The 21214-nt window shown below is 44.1% G+C and overlaps 1 protein-coding gene across 1 annotated transcript in view; it reads left to right on the forward strand.

Annotated features, from left to right (window-relative positions):
• The window catches only part of LOC146796600 (lysosomal alpha-glucosidase-like), an 854317-nt gene that overhangs the window by 364808 nt on the left and 468295 nt on the right, over nucleotides 1–21214 (forward strand). Inside the window, exon 9 of the mRNA XM_085629244.1 lies at nucleotides 3654–3764. Coding sequence (XP_085485370.1) covers nucleotides 3654–3764 — 111 coding nt within the window. The remainder of the gene's footprint in view (nucleotides 1–3653; nucleotides 3765–21214) is intronic.

The raw sequence follows: 21214 nt of genomic DNA on the forward strand, positions 1-21214 counted from the left end.
AACCATGTGCACATTTTTTAAAAATTGATTTTTTAATGTGACATAAAGCTCTCATAAGACCCTAGGGCATATATGCACTGTGAATTTCAGGGTTCCTTGGGGTGTATTTAAGCCCAAAGGCTCCCTTGGGTTTGTATTCCCTAAATTGCGATTTCCTATTAGGGAATCGCAATTTAGGAAATGCAAGCCATTTCCTATTTGGCCCATAGGTGGGAATGCAATTGCATTTCCTATTTGAGATTTCGTAATAGACATTCCTACTCTGTAGGAATCGCTATTAGGAAATTGAAAATTTTGTACATACCATTTTTCATCTTCTAAATGGCGATTCCAATGGAATCGCTATTTAGGAAATGCTAAATAAGAATATCATACATACGGCCCCTTGTTACCTTACACACTTCTTGAATGAATCTCGGTTTTATACATGCAAATAAGAGAATGTCCAAAGGAATAATTGCAGAAGAGGCGTGACCTCTTCACTGCGAGCCTGCTCTTAGAACAAGAGGTTTGACCTATGACTCGAGAATAATACGTGTCAGAAGTGACATGACATAGGGTGGCACTGGAAGGGGAAATGCTGGGGAGAGAAATCAGGCCATGGACTTGGGTAATGGTTTGATATACTCTGTAGGTGCCAAGGGGAGCCATGCCCACTCCTTCAGCAACCCCGTCTTGTTATCCCCAAACAAAACCCTTCCATTCTGGGACTATATCGTGGGTTTGAATATACTACGATGCAAAGCACTGTTTGCTAAAATGCGGGCCATGCCTGATGGTGCGCCTGTGATACCGGCTCACTGGGAAGCTAAGGTGCCTGGTTTGTAAGGGCAAAGCTGGAGACCACCCGCCGCCTTTGTGTCAAAAATAGTCAGAGAAAGTTAGGTAATATCTAATTTATCCTCTTTCATGTTAATGCCTCAGCACGAAATATTGCACATGGGATTGCCGCATTTCCCAGTATGCTTCACTGTGTTCCTATCTTAAGCTCCACAAAAACACCATGTCCGATTCGGAGAAGCTTATTAGCTCTTTACGTTAAAGCAGATTTTTGTAGCGTACCTTGCTGCTTATGGCTGCATTCGAAATGCGAGGTATTGCGCCTCTAGCGCAGAACCAGAAAGGCTCCCATAGGGCTTAGTTTAATTAAGGAAATTGAACATCCACCTCATCCATTCCTCATACTTTGACTGGGTAAGACAACATTACTAAGCCCCTCATCTCTTACTTTGCATACTTGTTCAAACACAGTTTGTTATGGAGCTTTGCTGCCCCTTTCCAACTCAAGTCCACTGGGAAGGTGGAGGAGAGATTCTTAGGTTTATTGCCAGTGCGCCCTTTTCAGGTCATTGGAATTAATTGGACATGAAGGTGAAAGTACATGCTTCAATTTCGAGATCTGACCGTTTTCATTTCTGTTTGTAAAGATAATCGTATGCTTCGCCTCACATACATTAGTTTTGTTTGGAAAAAAGTAACTTGGTTGTGCTAAATGTTTATATTTGGGATTTGTGTTGTGTCCAGAACAGATTAGCATTTCTGGATATTAATGCTTAATTGTCACTAAAATGTTCCATTCTTATTGTCAACGTGAAACCCTTAAGTCCAGTCCCCGTTACATACTGACACGATGTGACACTGGGTTGTGTACTAGGAATTTGAGCAAGTCTTTAACTTTTCTTATACAATTTCAAACGGCATATGTGATTCATGAAGAGCTTTAAATGGGTGGGTACTGAGTATTTGCTTTAACTTTATTTTGAAAGGAAGCATGTCTGCACTTCCTTGCAGAGATGCAATACTGTTAGTGGGAGAATATTGGCTCTTCCCAGTGACAAACGGGTACTCTTGCATAGTTGCATAACTAGTGCTGGTACTTATACGTTTTTGTTCCAAGAACTATAATCATGGTATTCGGTGCTAAACTATCTACAGCTGCCTGTATTTAAGTTTCTGTCTTTCTTCTCTAAACGGTAAGTATTTTGTATGGGAGTGACAGGTCTGTTCCCACATGTAGCTACTTATGTATGTGAACAACTTTGCTCTCGTTTATAATCTAATAAAACAGGAGGGCCCTCAGCAGTGAGCAATGGCAGATACTGGCCAGGAAATTGACTCTTCTCACAGCCCTCCCCATTTCAGCATTATTAAACATCAGAAGATTTCAGTGTATCACTTGTCTCTTAATAAAGCAAACGCTTCTTCATTGTGTGGGTTCTTCTGAACATCCCTGAGAATTTGGCGTTCCTCTGGGTTCTCACCAGATATGAGGTAACTGAGGTGTTATATAGATCGTTTCATATTGACCATTAACTCACATGGAAGTGGTTTGCTTAATTCACACAGGGCGATAGTGTCCGTGTAATTATGTAGGCACACGCATACATGGTGCCAACAAAATGACACAATTATCTTTTTTTTCTAACTTAGCCAGCCGCTCAGTATTAGAAATGCTGTACAGCATGGCTAAAAACCATTGACAAAGCAAATAGGTCTCAAATGCGAGACCCATTGGCTTTGTAAATGCTTGTTAAAGGGGGTCAGTGAAAATGGAACACAACTGAAGGAAAATGTTATCTATGAACAGTAATTCAAAAGAAAAATTTTACTTTTCAGAAATACCCTTACTCTAGGCATGTGTACGTAACCTGTGCAATGCATGCATGGAATCTGCACAGGGAGGATTGGCAGATCGGTAGCATGTCGGCGGTTTTGAGAATGTTAATGGCCATAGAGGTGTCACTGAAAGCAATCAAAACATATCTGTATGTATAATTGAAAGTTTTGTGAAGCAGGCAAACAGTAAATGTTCCAATTGCGTGGGAGTAAAGTGTAATCACTGACAGTAGACCTTTTGTGTGTGCATCTTTGAGATATGTGTTTCTTTCAGTTAAAAAAAGCTAGTTCTCTTTCTGAGCAGTAAATAATTAGCATGTACATACTGAATACCTTTCTTCAGGGGTTCAGACTCGTCATGAATGGGTTCAGGGAGTGTTGATGATCATAGGAATTATTTAATTTCTGCTCCATAGCATTCAGAGAATGTTACTTTGTCCTACTGGTTGCTCGCTAACTTAAGAGGTACTCAACAAAGGATGCAAAACGCTTGGCACCTGGTTTTGATTATTATATTTTTTAGTTTTATATTGGGCATCCTTGTTTATGAAAGCTCAAGAGCTATACGTATCCAGATAATCCACCTTCTGTTAGAAAAAGTCTAGAAAACAAATTACACCATGTAGACATTTGAAACTCCCTTTAGCATAGACTTGGTCAAAGATAAATGTGATGTTCTACAAATTATGCTCCGTGATCCTCCTTGGTTAACTTACTGTATTACTTTATTGCATCCTTATTTCAGCAATTAACGCACTAAATTAATCTATAAATTTGAAAACTTAAGATCTACAGTTGCTCTTTCAAAATTGTTCATCATTTGCATGCTGCTACAAAAAAAAATATTCCCTTAAATGTCTGTTCCGTGGAGAAACAAGAGCACATTTTATGTTTGTCACTGTATGTGTTTGAATTAAAAATAAACTAGACCCAAATACTTGGTATATTTCACATGTTTCAAAATTCCTTTAAGAAAGTGTGAGATTGGGATTGCTGATCCACAGAAAAAAATGTCATGTTTTTTATTGTTTTTATAGGATCCTGCAATCAGTAGTACCCGACCGCCCGGTTCATATTGGCCTTATGATGAAGGCTTAAAGCGAGGGATATTCATTAATTCGTCAACGGGGCAACCTATGATTGGAAAGGTGAGATGAGCGTTTTTCTATGTTGGAATGATTTAACTCCATTGCTACTGCCTAGTTCTCAATGTGAATCGCACTGTTAGTGAATTAGAAACTCCATCACTATTGAGAAAGGAAAGTTTTAATTGTACTAAGGATTTGTATGCCCAAGAATTATGCATCACCTTCTACATTTATTAACTAAGCAAACATAGCAGATTAAAGTCATAACCCAAAACTACTGTATCCATGAACAGAGAAAATTAATGTGAACCATAAAAACACCAGAACTAATCAGAGCACTTTAAGAGGAGGATATATACTCTGATGAACTTTCAGATGCCCTCTTTCTTTATTGCTCTGCAGCCCTTGGGTTTCTATTACCTACTCATTTCATATAACTTGGATAAAGGTACTGATTTACGCCTTATTCTCCTTATTTAGATTTATGCCTTTCACTGTACACTTAAATTCGTTTAACTGTTTTGGACACATACGCCCTTATCTTGTTTGTTGTGTTCTATTCTTCAGTTTTAAAATTTTTGATTTAAGTGTGATTTTCAATTTGCTTCTTCAATGAATGTATTGTTGAGGTGGTGACCCTATGAAACAGACCCAGTGAGTAGCAAGGTTAGTCATATCTCCTTTTAGGCGGTCATGAAGGAGCTCAATGTTCGTTGTTGAGTGTTCTACCCAGGCAGGTTGCAAAATTGTTTATGCAGCCGGCATTCCTTTTTTTTTTTTTTAAAGAGAAAATAATGACTTCCTCCCACAAACCCCCAACCAGTTCTTGTGCCATGTTTTCAAATAGAATGCTATGGTTTACCAAGGCAACTAAGGACAGCGCCACCCCGTTCTCATTCAGGCCAGAGTGAAGCCTCATAGACTAAGAGGTAGTGCCCTTAAAAGCAAAAGTTGCTATTGTCTGAACAGACTTCGATCCAGCTGGTTTCTTGTGTAATCTGTTCCTGGTGGATAAGACAGATAAAAGTCACTGAGTTATTAACTCCTGGAATTTCAGTGCTTGGTTTATTCACCACTTCAAGCTAGAGAAGGATACATCACCTTTAGGGTATCCTACATGTGGCCAATAGGATGGTGCGTTCAGACTTCCAGCCTAATAACTAATGGTACTCCTCCTCAACACTGGGTTCTGCAGTTCATCTGTAAGGGACAGGTCTTTGACATGCTTTGGCATGTTGTTAGCCCCTTCGTGCTTTACCAAGCTGTTCTAAAGCCAAAAATCTACAGATCCATGGCTGTAAGATTGATTGTCTACCTAGCTGACATCCTTCTAATTCATCAATTCCCTCTGTATTTGGAGTGCTATCTGCATATGCTTCAGAGCTTGGGATCTGGTATCGAAGGAGACAAATTCGAGGGAGGTGCCCCAAAGAGGTTGGTCTTCCTAGGGCTTGTCATTAATTCAGTCTCACCGGTGATGAGTCTGGAACAGAAGAAGGTAGTATGCCTATGGAGGGAACTCAGGAGGTCCCTCCTGAGGGAGCTTATTTAACTGAGATAGCTCTAAGGATTGTGTTGCTCGTCTTTTCATCCATTCAAGCTTTTTTCCTAGGTTTTTCCAGACTCAAGGCCTCACATTTGAGAAAGGATCTCACTCAGAACTGATCTTAAAAAAATTTACTTTCATCAGTGGTCCGTCATCCTCCGGGGATCTGTCTTTTGAACTGTCTTCAGCTTATTATTCTTTTCATCCTGTGCTTGTTGTTATGATTTCTGTTGTTGTACATATTGCTTCACAAAGTTATATGCCTAACCTAAGGAATAATGATTTGTATCTCATAGCAATCTCTTTGCTTTTTCATCTTTATTTCTTGTTTACTGCTACGATCTGTTACTGCAATTTTACATGTTGCTTTTCTGCATTCTAAAGAAGTGATATTAGCATCTTAAATGAGAATTCTATTATTAATTTAACATCCATGTAAGATGTTAACAGTGATTTATTTCTTGCTTGTTTTTTCCAATTTTGGGCCAGTTGGCTATATCAGTAGTGGTCTCCTCTTGGCCAATGCTCCTATAGTTAATTTAATGCTGCTGATCTGTGTTGCCTCATGCCATCTTTTTCTGATATTTCTGCGCCTTAGTTTTACTTAGTTTTAGTCTTCTCTCCTTATTGATCAATTTCTGTCCTAATTGTTAAGCAGAGCTGTGGAAGTAAACCTTTCACATATTTATACGATCCAACTATTATTCTTATATGGTTCCACAATACACAGTTGTTTAACTCTTCAAGTCTTTTTATGCTTTGTCTGCAGCCATAATGCAGGATCTACCCCTACATGCTGGGGTAAGGCAACCTTCATAAACCCCTGGATTGTTTGTGCTGCCTGCATAAAAGTGATTTGTTTACAGTCGTAGTCCTTATTCCTCCGCTTGTTCCAAAAAATCCATCTCAACAACTCTGCTCGTGTTCAGATTCACATATGCTGGCATTGGTAGGAAAATCTTTGTTAATAAAATTCTAATTTATCACTTTGTGGTTGGAGAATGAATGTAGCTGCCCACAAATTCCATCATATGTATTACACAGTGACCTTTAATTTCTTCATATTATTTCCAGGTAATCCCTATTTCTTGGGGAAATTGTAAACAAGTAACGTGCAAATATGCTTTTCTTGGCTTACTCATTTCTTGATTACTTATTTCACGTCTATGCTTATCAGCGTCTTTGCCATTTCTGGCCTATTTTGGAACATATTTCTCTTTACACACATGTACTCAACTCCATTCTGTCAGTAGCTAGTACAATTTCAGACTGCAGCCCTTGGTTTCCTGGTGTGCTCATGGTCGTGATAGCCCATAATGTCTTCTGCTGTGCCTGAGAATTCAGAGACAGGTATACGATGGTACACAGGATCAGAGATGCCTGATGAATTAATGGGAGAATCTTGTGTGGTCAATCCCTCTCAATGTGTCTGCCATACGAGGACAAGACCCTTTTACAGTGATGGTTGGTGTGGTTAAGGATATGTTAATTCTTAATCAATATGATGTCTTACCAGTTTGTGGTGTCGAACTTTTCCTGCCCTGGATGGTGTTAGATCATTTTCCTGTGTAGTAATTTCTTGTTCTGCTCCTTTGTAAGGGATCTTGGATCAGAGGAGGATGTGTTGCAATGCTTTTGTCCGTCGCTCACCTTAGAATTTTTTTGTTGCTGAATGTTGCTAAGTTTTTCTGCACATGTTTTCCACAAAGTGAATTCAATAACCAGGAACATTATGCTAGACTTTCTCTCCTCCGTCTAGTGTTGATGCCTTGCTTCCAAACACATGAAAAGCTCATCTTTTCATGTTCAATGAAGACCTATCAGCATGGTCAAGGAGGTTTTTTTCTGCCAAGATGGCACTGTGATACGTAGACATTTCTTCAGGCAGTCTCAGTACAAACGAAGGAGCTTCACTGCGTCCAGTCCTTCACAGATTGTTACACCAATGACTCTATGGTCGGCTTTAGCTATCGATCTAAGAACTAGAAGAAGTCCTTTTTAAGAATGCATCTCTAACCCAAACAATAGCATTAAGCACACTAGTACCTTCGGGTGCCCCTCTGTTTTCTGGGTACCTTATGAAATTGAGGTAATTTTTGAATTCACAAATTGTGCCCTTTTCTTCATTCTACACCTTATTCTCATGATTGAGCCATAGTAGGGTTCTTAATTAACCGTCTTAATGAACCTATTTTGGCTTGTGCTACACTTTAATAAGTCCTTCTGATAATGGCTGTAGAGTTATGCTTCCTTTTTTTTTGTTTTCAAGAAGATGTTTCAGGACTATTATTAAACATTCTACTGAGGAAAGTATTAGTGATATTCAGAAAGGAAGTATAAAGGCATTAACTTATGTGACTTGTTTTTGCCAATTGAATGCTGAGATTACTTGTTCTAATAGGAACTAAATTACATTATTTTGACATTGATTAAAAGAGATCAAGGATTAATTAATACTTCTTTTTTCTGAACATATTGACATAGTTTTGTTAATTGAATTTAGATGTTGAGAGAGGTAATGAAAGAAAGATGTCTCAGTCTGGGTTTTCATGCTTTTCCAAGAGTCTATCCTTTTAGAAAATAAGGAAACTAACTCTTCTCCACATTAGGAACCCATGCGTGTAGGGTCAAATAAGTGAACCAGCAGAACCATAGTCCTTATCACAGTTTTATAACTGTTATTGCTACGTTTCAGGAGGACACTGTACTACTGTACAGGAACAGAAACAATCCACGTCTATTTCAATCTAATAATGACTAAGCTCTATCCAGTGTCATTCCAGTTTCATGCATATGCTACAGATTTTTCTAAAGTTGAGGTATGGTCATATAATGCATGGGTGGTGTTATTGCATTATACTAATTGAGCCAGGCTCTGTTCTCTTTGGTGCATTCATTTTATGCCTTAGGACAATATTCTCAAGGCCTATGTACTGAGAATTGAATGAGTTGCTTTTACATTCTTCATCACCAGCTAGACCTCTTTATACTTTGATCCAAAATCTCAGACCCTGTATTGAATACAGGTAACAATGACATTTAAGGAAAAGTAAAAAAATGCCCCCACAAAATGAGAAGAATTTCAACATTTAAAATAGATTTCGATGTCAGATTATAAAAAAATAAAAAAAAAATAGGTCTTTTTGATTTTTAACACAAATCACTGAGTGGTACTGCAACATAAATCCTTGATCCCACCACTGAACACTCATGAAATTGGACTATTAGTTGAGAAGGGTAACTGCATACCTCAAGTAATAATCAAAATCCTTGTCAAGGTGAACCTTTAAAGTCAGTAAATTAACATGAGCTCAATCTCTTGTAGATTTGACACAAAGCATACAGACTTAATTTAGAGCGAAATATTTATGCAGTACTAAACCAGTAATAAAGTATACATGCAAAACAATAAATATCCCAATATCAAGCACAATAGAGTAACATATAATAAACACAGTGACAGCAAAATGACAAAAATCTAATAAGGGCAACCCGGGGGATATGAATTTTTAAAGTTGTAAGTAAAAATAGCAGCAATAAGCACAAAGTGGCAATGATAGTCAATGGTTGTAGTAGAACAGGAAGTAGGCATAATTTCACGCTGACCGCAATCAGATACACTAACCAGGTTCCTCCTGGTCATAGATTTTACCTTCTGACTTTTAGTCCTTTAAGTCCCAATTCACCACAGGAGTACACGTCTAAAATCCCCACAGTACTTCAGGGGTGGACATTAGAGGCTCACAGGGTGTCAGTCAGCGGCCTATAGCAGTGTTCATTCCATGTCTAGTTGCCAGGGCCAGTGCTCAGCTGGGCAGTTGCTGGAAAGGCCTTCTGTAGCTTGTGTCCCTGTAGCTTTTACAGGTCAGCCAGCTGATACCTGGAGTCCACTTCTTGTGTACAAGAGTGAGAGCAGGTTCAGTCCTCTTTTGATCTGCCACTGGTCCAGGAGTGTTCTGAAGTGGGTGCCAGGAGGTGTCACATTTATGCCAGGCACAAGCTAGTGGTTGGGAATGACCCCTGGGTATGCCCTAGTCAATCTGCTGATCCTGCGTTGACACGTTGGCTATTTTCAAGATGACCAAAGTCTTTGGCCACACTAAACTTGGTTGCTGAAGGTATGTGAGGGGAGTGTTCTATGGTTATCATAGTGTCCTCCCACATCTGACACCAACTCTGGTTTGATTGAGTCTCTCTATGCACAACAATCTCAGAGACAAAAGTCTGGTATGACAAAGCTGAGCTTTCAGCAACCGGACAGTAAATACACACACATTGTTTTGGAATTATGTTCCCCTCCTTTGAGGAGTGCCCCAAATGTTAAATGTAAACCCAGATGAACTGTCAAACAGGCTGTGACACTGTAATAGCAAAAGAATTGGAGCCTGAGTAGCTGTTGAGACAACAGAAGGGCCATGCCTAAGTGTCCACTAACATTTTCCTGTGACAGGGGAGGCTTCTTTAAAGTGCGCCCCAAGTACCCTATAAAAAAAACAGCAGACCTGTTAAGCAAGATGTACCATTCAAGCAGAACTTGACAATTCAATGTCAAAAAGGTTCTCTTGTAGGGGATTTCCATGTATAGTCATAAGCACTTGAATAGTCCCGCCCATGTGCTGGGACCCTGGAGCTCTTCTTTGAATATATCTTCTTAAGTGGGTATTTTTTGCCTTTATTCAGGAAGGCCTGCAAAGACACTTAAGAGATAGAAAAGACAATAATGCAGCCTAGATACCAGGCTGCACTGGCCGCAACTTCATCCTGAAGTGAAAAAAGATAGCCAGTATACTATATTTTGTGCCATTTTTATGGTGTTTAACACATAGAAACCTCCCCTTCATAAAACTCCTTTTTTCATGATAGAGATGAAAGGATAGGACATTATATGTCTTAACCCCTTCGCTGCTAGGCCTTTTCCCCTCCTGTGCTAAGCCTTTTTTGGGCTATTTGAGGTAGTGCGCACTTAGGCCCCTGTAACTTTTTGACCACATTAGGTATCCACGCCAAATTTGCGTCCTTTTCTTCCAACATCTTGGGGATTCTAAAGGTACCCAGGGTTTGTGGATTCTCCTAGAGGGTTCCCAGAAATTAGTCAAAATACAGCAATTTTTTTTTTTTTTTTTGTGAAAAATGTGAAAAACGGGCTGCAAATGAAAGCTTCTGGGTTTTTCTCTGCAAATGGTATCAAAAAAGGGTTTGTGGGGCTGAAATCACAATTTCTCCAGCTTTTAGGGAATGACAGAATTTTGTTAGAAAACCAACATTTTTTACACAGTTTTGGCATTTTTCTGGGACATACCCTATTTTTGCTATTTTTTGTGCTTTCAACCTCCTTCCAGTTAACGGTAGAAATGGGTACAAAAACAATAATGGATCCTGGAAAGCTATACATTTTTGAAAAGTAGACAAAATTCTGAATTCAGCAAGGGGTCATTTGTGTAGATCCATCAAGGTTTCTTTATAGAAATTTACAGGCAAATATAGGAAAAATTAAAAATTTGTTGAAAAAAGCAGCCTTTTGAGTCAACGTTTTTACCTGTAACTTCTTCGAATTATGACATCTCTTTGAAAGCAATGTACCGTTACATCCGGTAGACCTTCCTGGTTGTGGGGACATATAGGACTTGTAGGTTCACCAAGAGCCCAACGAACCCAGAGTAGAAAAATGAGCAGCATTTTGTAATGTTTTTTTTTTTTGGTCCGGGTATATAGCAATTATTGTGGGAAAATGTATACATGGAAAAATCGGTATGAAAGTCACCTATGTATTTCTGAAATGGGAACAAATTACAGAGTTCAGAAACAGTGCATATTTGCACATTTTCGAAATTGGGAATACTCATATTTGCATGACAATTATTGGTCATTTTTCAAAATGACTTTTTTTTTACACAATGTCTTTCATTTGGAAGGGAGAAATGCATCAAAAATCAATAGGTAATAACAGTTGCTTTACAAATTTGAACTACCCTAAGTCTCCCGAGAAAAATGGTACCTCACTTGTGTGGGTAGGCATAGTGCCCACGACAGGAAGTGGCTCAAAACCTAAGGTGAACACAACACATTTTCACACTGAAAATTTACACTTTTTTTGCAAAGAGTCTAGCTGTAGTTTTTGAACCCTAGCCCTGCCGGCACCTAGGGAAACCTAGCAAACCTATACATTTTTGAAAACTAGACACCCAGGGGAATCCAGGATGGGGTGACTTGACTGCCTCCCACCATGGTCTGTTACCCAGAATCCCTTGCAAACGTAAAAAATTGACAAAAAATACACATTTTCCCCACATTTCTGTGATGGAAAGTTCTGGAATCTGCGTGGATCCACAAATTTCCACCCACCCCGCGTTCCCCAAAGTCCTACGAGAAAAATGGTACCTCACTTGGGCGGGTCGGCCTAGTGCCCGCGACAGGAAACGGCGCAAAACGCAACGTGGTTTTGCACTGAAAAATGACCCTTTTTTTGGCAAAGTGACTAGCTGTAGATTTTGTACCCTAGCCCTGCCGGCACCTAGGGAAACCTAGCAAACCTATACATTTTTGAAAACTAGACACCCAGGGGAATCCAGGATGGGGTGACTTGACTGCCTCCCACCATGGTCTGTTACCCAGAATCCCTTGCAAACGTAAAAAATTGACAAAAAAAACCACATTTTCCCCACATTTCTGTGATGGAAAGTTCTGGAATCTGCGTGGATCCACAAATTTCCACCCACCCCGCGTTCCCCAAAGTCCTACGAGAAAAATGGTACCTCACTTGTGCGGGTCGGCCTAGTGCCCGCGACAGGAAACGGCGCAAAACGCAACGTGGTTTTGCAGCGAAAAATGACCCTTTTTTTGGCAAAGTGACTAGCTGTAGATTTTGTACCCTAGCCCTGCCGGCACCTAGGGAAACCTAGCAAACCCACGCATTTCTGAAAACTAGACACCCGGCGGCTTCCAGGGAGGTATGGCTTGCGTGGATCCCCCAACGTTTCCTTACCCAGAATCCCCTGCAAACCTCATTTTTTGCTCAAAAAAATCACTATTTTCACACATTTTGGGGTGGGAAAGTAGTGGCATCACCGGGCTCACACAAATTTACCACCACCCAGCGTTCCCCCAGGTCTCCCGGTAAAAATGGTGCCTCACTTGTGTGGGAGGCCCAAGTACCCGCGGCAGGCAAGGGCCCCAAACGTAGTGAGGCGACATCAAAATGGCCTATCGCCAAACCACCTGGTTTTGCAAGGGGGGTCACTTTGGTTTTTGGCCCGGTGCGCGGCGGCCATCTAGGGAAACCTACCAAACCCAGGCATTTTTGAAAACTAGACACCCGGCGGCTTCCAGGGAGGTATGGCTTGCGTGGATCCCCCAACGTTTCCTTACCCAGAATCCCCTGCAAACCTCTTTTTTTGCTCAAAAAATCACTTTTTTCACAGAATTTGGCGTGGGAAAGTAGTGGCATCACCGGGCTCACACAAATTTACCACCACCCAGCGTTCCCCCAGGTCTCCCGGTAAAAATGGTGCCTCACTTGTGTGGGAGGGCCAAGTACCTGCGGCAGGCAAGGGCCCAAAACGTAGTGAGGCGACATCAAAATGGCCTATCGCCAAACCACCTGGTTTTGCAAGGGGGGTCACTTTGGTTTTTGGCCCGGTGCGCGGCGGCCATCTAGGGAAACCTACCAAACCCAGGCATTTTTGAAAACTAGACACCCGGCGGCTTCCAGGGAGGTATGGCTTGCGTGGATCCCCCAACGATTCCTTACCCAGAATCCCCTGCAAACCTCAATTTTTGCTCAAAAAAACACTTTTTTCACACATTTTGGGGTGGGAAAGTAGTGGCATCACCGGGCTCACACAAATTTACCACCACCCAGCGTTCCCCCAGGTCTCCCGGTAAAAATGGTGCCTCACTTGTGTGGGAGGGCCAAGTACCCGCGGCAGGCAAGGGCCCCAAACGTAGTGAGGCGACATCAAGATGGCCTATCGCCAAACCACCTGGTTTTGCAAGGGGGGTCACTTTGGTTTTTGGCCCGGTGCGCGGCGGCCATCTAGGGAAACCTACCAAACCCAGGCATTTTTGAAAACTAGACACCCGGCGGCTTCCAGGGAGGTATGGCTTGCGTGGATCCCCCAAGGTTTCCTTACCCAGAATCCCCTGCAAACCTCAATTTTTGCTCAGAAAATCACTTTTTTCACACATTTTGGGGTGGGAAAGTAGTGGCATCACCGGGCTCACACAAATTTACCACCACCCAGCGTTCCCCCAGGTCTCCCGGTAAAAATGGTGCCTCACTTGTGTGGGAGGGCCAAGTACCCGCGGCAGGCAAGGGCCCCAAACGTAGTGAGGCGACATCAAGATGGCCTATCGCCAAACCACCTGGTTTTGCAAGGGGGGTCACTTTGGTTTTTGGCCCGGTGCGCGGCGGCCATCTAGGGAAACCTACCAAACCCAGGCATTTTTGAAAACTAGACACCCGGCGGCTTCCAGGGAGGTATGGCTTGCGTGGATCCCCCAACGTTTCCTTACCCAGAATCCCCTGCAAACCTCAATTTTTGCTCAAAAAATCACTTTTTTCACACATTTTGGGGTGGGAAAGTAGTGGCATCACCGGGCTCACACAAATTTACCACCACCCAGCGTTCCCCCAGGTCTCCCGGTAAAAATGGTGCCTCACTTGTGTGGGAGGGCCAAGTACCCCCGGCAGGCAAGGGCCCCAAACGTAGTGAGGCGACATCAAGATGGCCTATCGCCAAACCACCTGGTTTTGCAAGGGGGGTCACTTTGGTTTTTGGCCCGGTGCGCGGCGGCCATCTAGGGAAACCTACCAAACCCAGGCATTTTTGAAAACTAGACACCCGGCGGCTTCCAGGGAGGTATGGCTTGCGTGGATCCCCCAACGTTTCCTTACCCAGAATCCCCTGCAAACCTCATTTTTTGCTCAAAAAATCACTTTTTTCACACATTTTGGGGTGGGAAAGTAGTGGCATCACCGGGCTCACACAAATTTACCACCACCCAGCGTTCCCCCAGGTCTCCCGGTAAAAATGGTGCCTCACTTGTGTGGGAGGGCCAAGTACCCGCGGCAGGCAAGGGCCCCAAACGTAGTGAGGCGACATCAAGATGGCCTATCGCCAAACCACCTGGTTTTGCAAGGGGGGTCACTTTGGTTTTTGGCCCGGTGCGCGGCGGCCATCTAGGGAAACCTACCAAACCCAGGCATTTTTGAAAACTAGACACCCGGCGGCTTCCAGGGAGGTATGGCTTGCGTGGATCCCCCAACGTTTCCTTACCCAGAATCCCCTGCAAACCTCAATTTTTGCTCAAAAAATCACTTTTTTCACACATTTTGGGGTGGGAAAGTAGTGGCATCACCGGGCTCACACAAATTTACCACCACCCAGCGTTCCCCCAGGTCTCCCGGTAAAAATGGTGCCTCACTTGTGTGGGAGGGCCAAGTACCCGCGGCAGGCAAGGGCCCCAAACGTAGTGAGGCGACATCAAGATGGCCTATCGCCAAACCACCTGGTTTTGCAAGGGGGGTCACTTTGGTTTTTGGCCCGGTGCGCGGCGGCCATCTAGGGAAACCTACCAAACCCAGGCATTTTTGAAAACTAGACACCCGGCGGCTTCCAGGGAGGTATGGCTTGCGTGGATCCCCCAACGTTTCCTTACCCAGAATCCCCTGCAAACCTCAATTTTTGCTCAAAAAATCACTTTTTTCACACATTTTGGGGTGGGAAAGTAGTGGCATCACCGGGCTCACACAAATTTACCACCACCCAGCGTTCCCCCAGGTCTCCCGGTAAAAATGGTGCCTCACTTGTGTGGGAGGGCCAAGTACCCGCGGCAGGCAAGGGCCCCAAACGTAGTGAGGCGACATCAAGATGGCCTATCGCCAAACCACCTGGTTTTGCAAAGGGGGTCACTTTGGTTTTTGGCCCGGTGCGCGGCGGCCATCTAGGGAAACCTACCAAACCCAGGCATTTTTGACAACTAGACACCCGGCGGCTTCCAGGGAGGTATGGCTTGCGTGGATCCCCCAAGGTTTCCTTACCCAGAATCCCCTGCAAACCTCAAAAACCAAAGTGACCCCCCTTGCAAAACCAGGTGGTTTGGCGATAGGCCATCTTGATGTCGCCTCACTACGTTTGGGGCCCTTGCCTGCCGCGGGTACTTGGGCCTCCCACACAAGTGAGGCACCATTTTTACCGGGAGACCTGGGGGAACGCTGGGTGGTGGTAAATTTGTGTGAGCCCGGTGATGCCACTACTTTCCCACCCCAAAATGTGTGAAAAAAGCGATTTTTTTGAGCAAAAAATGAGGTTTGCAGGGGATTCTGGGTAAGGAAACGTTGGGGGATCCACGCAAGCCATACCTCCCTGGAAGCCGCCGGGTGTCTAGTTTTCAAAAATGCCTGGGTTTGGTAGGTTTCCCTAGATGGCCGCTGCGCACCGGGCCAAAAACCAAAGTGACCCCCCTTGCAAAACCAGGTGGTTTGGCGAAAGGCCATTTTGATGTCGCCTCACTACGTTTGGGGCCCTTGCCTGCCGCGGGTACTTGGGCCTCCCACACAAGTGAGGCACCATTTTTACCGGGAGACCTGGGGGAACGCTGGGTGGTGGTAAATTTGTGTGAGCCCGGTGATGCCACTACTTTCCCACCCCAAAATGTGTGAAAAAAGTGATTTTTTGAGCAAAAAATGAGGTTTGCAGGGGATTCTGGGTAAGGAAACGTTGGGGGATCCACGCAAGCCATACCTCCCTGGAAGCCGCCGGGTGTCTAGTTTTCAAAAATGCCTGGGTTTGGTAGGTTTCCCTAGATGGCCGCCGCGCACCGGGCCAAAAACCAAAGTGACCCCCCTTGCAAAACCAGGTGGTTTGGCGATAGGCCATCTTGATGTCGCCTCACTACGTTTGGGGCCCTTGCCTGCCGCGGGTACTTGGGCCTCCCACACAAGTGAGGCACCATTTTTACCGGGAGACCTGGGGAAACGCTGGGTGGTGGTAAATTTGTGTGAGCCCGGTGATGCCACTACTTTCCCACCCCAAAATGTGTGAAAAAAGTGTTTTTTTGAGCAAAAAATGAGGTTTGCAGGGGATTCTGGGTAAGGAAACGTTGGGGGATCCACGCAAGCCATACCTCCCTGGAAGCCGCCGGGTGTCTAGTTTTCAGAAATGCCTGGGTTTGAAAGGTTTCCCTAGATGGCCGCCGAGCCCTGGGCAAAAAACCAAAGTAACCCCCCTTGCAAAACCAGATTAACTATTGTTACTACAGCGTGAGAATTTAGGAATAATACTGCAAAGAAAATGTGGCAGACAGTTTGAGGTTTACAGGACAATGGGGATAAAAAATATTTTTCAAATCACTAGAGAGACATCACCATGAACTCCCAAGGGTTTTCGACAATATCTACAGTTGGTGGGTTATTCTTACATGGAAAGTGTACCTTGGCAGAGAAACTAAAGACAAAGATTCCTGCACAACCATCTATTCCTCAAACACACACACATACTGGTTGGATTTGGCACGAGGGCGAGTCATGGTTCAGTGTATTAAATTTTATTAACAAGAGATTTCACAAAAATGAAATGCACTGTCAATTAAATTCACAAAAAACCAAACCAATGACTTGCAGCTCGTGAGCTGTAAAGCCACGTCAAGGCACCAACCACTTTACAGGCCATTCACACACCTTTCATACGTGATACAAACAAGACCATTCGCACCACCAGGTACAAAAGCAAGACAGTACAAAAATCACCAAAAAGGGACAAGGTACACCCTGCTTCAGAAAGACAAATATTACTGCACAGCCATCTAACCCGCAAGCACACACACATACTGGTTGGATTTGGCACGAGGGTGAGTGATGGTTCAGTAGATAAAATTGTATTACCAAGTGATTTCACAAAACATGAAATGCACTGGTAATAATTGAAAGTGCAAGAAACTGAACCATTGACTCACAGCTCGTGAGCTGTAAAGCCACGACAAGGCACCAACCTCTTTACAGGCCATTCATACACCTTTCATACGTGTGAGACATACAAAACCATTCACACCGCCAGCCGCGGGCCCATCACATAACAAAACTCACACCAGCACACAGCGCCATTCAAGGGCCCATCACTTTCACACGCCCACAATCCAGACACAGCAACTACACAGGCTGAAGGATTGCGTGGAGTGGCACTCAGCTAGCAGTGTGTGTAGTGACCAGCAGAAAGTCACTACTCACACACAGCCAGCCAAGCACCAGTCGACACACACCGCTAGCCAAACGCCAGTCCACGCACACCGCTAGCCAAGCGCCAGTCCAGGCACACCGCCATCCAATCGCCAGTCCAGGCACACCGGCAGCCAATCGCCAATCCACCTACACCGCCAGCCAAGCTCCAGTCCACGGACACCACCAGCCAAGCACCAGTCCGCACACACCACCAGTCCACGCACACCGCCAGCCAAGTACCAGTCCACGCACACCGCCAGCCAAGCACCATTCCACGCACACCGCCAGCCAAGCTCCAGTCCACGCACACCAACAGACAAGCTCCAGTCCACGGACACCACCAGCCAAGCTCCAGTCCACGGACACCACCAGCCAAACACCAGTCCGCACACACCACCAGTCCACACACACCGCCAGCCAAGTAACAGTCCACGCACACCGCCAGCCAAGCACCATTCCACGCACACCGCCAGCCAAGCACCATTCCACGCACACCACCAGCCACGCACCAGTCCACGCACACCGCCAGTCCACGCACACCGCCAGTCCATGCACACCGCCAGTCCACGCACACCGTCAGCCAAGCACCATTCCACGCACACCACCAACCAAGTGCCAGTCCACACACACCAACAGCCAAGCGCAAGCCTACACACACCGCCATCACATTTTGGATTTTTTTAGAAAAAAATAAAAACACAAATTGCAAATAGATACAAATCTTCCAACAGAAAATCAGCAACTAAATACATTGCACTAACACCAACCTTGAAACAGAATCATATTTTCCAAAGAATACAGACCAGGCAGTTCACTTTACCACTCATGAATGTTCCCAGAAATTTTTACGCGTGTGGTACGCTCTGAAACAAGCAGAGAGACACAGTGCAGGATGAGAGGGACAATCGGGGCAGTACATACGACTCTCCTTCCGCAAACCTCTTCGCCAACAGACTCTACATCTCCTACTGGGAAAATCTTTTGCGGGTGTGGGAGGAATGTGATCTGGAAAGTGGCGTTCTTTCAATCTAGCAACATCCTCCACCAGTCCAACTCTAGGAACACTTGCCTGTTCCACTACAACAAGGCTGCCTATTACAGACTCCTGAAACTTAGCAAAAGTCATCTTTGACTCAGGGCAAGAATCCTGGAACACAACAAAAGCATTAAACATTGCCATGTGGAAAAGATGGATAGCCAACTTCTTGTACCAAATGTAAGCCTTACGAAGAGCAGTGTAAGGTTCCAACCTCTGATCTACTCTGTCAACACCACCCATGTGCCTATTATAGTCTAAAATGCACACAGGTTTGCGCGCTTCAGCGACCTGACCCCAAACAGTCACAGGTGCAGTGCTTTCATCATGGATGGAAGTCAGCATGTAGACATCTCTCCTGTCTGTAAACTTCACAGCAAGAAGCTCCTGGCAACGCAACGCACTGCACTGTCCCCGCACAAGCTTTTGACAAACAAGTTCTTTCGGAAAACCTTTACGGTTACAGCGGATTGTGCCACAAGCAAAAGTGTCCACTTTGGCCAATTCCCTGAACAACCGCACACCAGTGTAGAAGTTATCTACATATAAATGGTGGCCTTTGTTAAAAAATCCTCTACCAAGTTCCCAAACAATTTTCTCAGTCACTCCAAAAGTGGACGGACAACCAGGGAGGTTAAACCTAGATTCCTTACCGGTGTACACCCTGAAATTAGAGACCTATCCAGTCCTACTGTCACACAGCATATACAGCTTTATTCCATAGCGTGCCCTCTTACTAGGAATGTATTGCCTAAAAACCAAGCGGCCCTTGAACAACACCAAAGACTCATCCACTGCAATTTCTCTACCAGGGGCATAAATCTCAGAAAATCGATCAACAAAGTGATCAAGGACAGGCCTAATCTTAAAAAGACGGTCACAATCAGGGTGATCTCGTGGCAACGCTAAACCATTATCAACAAAGTGCATCATCCGAAGCAGAAGCAAATACCTGTCACGAGTCATGACTGCCGGAAAAATAGACGTTGCCATCAAGGGACTGCTAGACCAATATGAAGCCAATGATGGCTTCCTTAGCAAGCCCATCAAAAAAGTTAAACCCAAGAACTTCTTCATCTCTTCAACATTTGTGGGAGTCCACCGGGTAGCTCTAGAGTGTGGCTTAAGACTGGCACTGTTGTCCCTCAAAAACTGTTCGGCATACAAATTAGTCTGCTCAACAATCTCTGCCAAAAACACATCGTCCATAAACAACTGAAAAAAATTTACAGGCAAAAAGTTCTCAGTATTCACTCTAGACCCTGGAACACCAGTAAACTCTGGAAATTCCGGCTGCACCATGCCAGGGGCAACCCAGAGGTCATCACTTTCAACGGGAAGACTTGCAGCCCCAGCCTGCAGCCCAGATGCCTCTTGCCGCACTACACCAACGGGAAGTCTTGCAGCCCCAGGCTGCAGCCCAGATGCCTCTTGCCGCACTATCGGCACATCAGTCTCCTCCTCTAACACAGGCACTTCATCCGCACTAAGAGTATCTTCATCATCCGATGACTCCATACGGAGAGACAACTCACTGCCAGAATCGTCCCCTGCCTCCTCTCCCTCAGATGCAGAGTCAGTCTCTGAACCAATATCAGAGGAAGACTCAAACAGCAAACCAACAACCTGCTGAGCAGTCATCCTGCGGCTAGCCATTATACTTACTAAGATAGAAGACTGCACAAACAAGTCAACAACAACCATCAATGTGCAAACAAAGTAAGTAAAGAAATGTGTACCTTTATCACAAAGATCAATGTACTCAAAAACTATACAATCCAATTACAAGAGACAGCTGCACTCACCAGAAACCAACTCTGCAGTGACACAGCAAAAACCAACGATATCAAACTAGAAAGAAGAAAAAAAAACAAATTACTCACAAGACAACAAAATACACATCGAGCACCAATGCAAAAAGTTTTTGACACTCAAAAACCAAACATACTGCTATTATTACACCATTTGCAAAACAGGCAGAGAAATCAAACACATTTACATTGTACAAAAATAAGTCTCTTACCAAACTACACAAACAGCAGAACCACCAGTCACAACACTGCAACGTGAAATGAAGAAAAGCCTTCACCTAGAACAAAAAAGTAAACAAAAAAAAAACATTACAATTGGAATTCACAAAAAATATATCAATAAACATTATAACATGCTATGTCACTACCCAAATGGTCAATCGGGTTGTGTGCCAGAAAACAAATTACACCCTGGAAGCGAGGGGTCACTTCTATTTTTATTTGAACTAATTCCCTGGTGTCTAGTGGCCTTTTCTGCCCCCCCTGGGAGCAGAAACGGCGAAAAAATAAAACCGATCTGCCCCCAGAGGGGGCAGAAAAATCTACAAAATAATTAGGGGCCCAAGGAAGCGACCCTTGCCCAAGGGGTCGCTTCCTACAACAAAAATTAGATCCCTGGTGTCTAGTGGGCTTTTCTGCCCCCCCCCCCCCTGGGAGCAGAAACGGCAAAAAAATAACACCGATCTGCCCCCAGAGGGGGCAGAAAAGTCTTCAAAAAATTTAGGGGGCCAAGGAAGCGACCCTTGCCCAAGGGGTCGCTTCCTACAATAATAATAAGATCCCTGGTGTCTAGTGGGCTTTTCTGCCCCCCCCCTAGGAGCAGAAACGGCAAAATAATGACTCCGATCTGCCCCCTGAGGGGGCAGAAAAGTCTTTCAAAAATTTGTGGGCCCAAGGAAGCGA

Source organism: Triturus cristatus, chromosome 10 (genome assembly GCF_964204655.1).
Source record: "Triturus cristatus chromosome 10, aTriCri1.1, whole genome shotgun sequence".
Taxonomy (NCBI): Eukaryota; Metazoa; Chordata; class Amphibia; order Caudata; family Salamandridae; genus Triturus; species Triturus cristatus.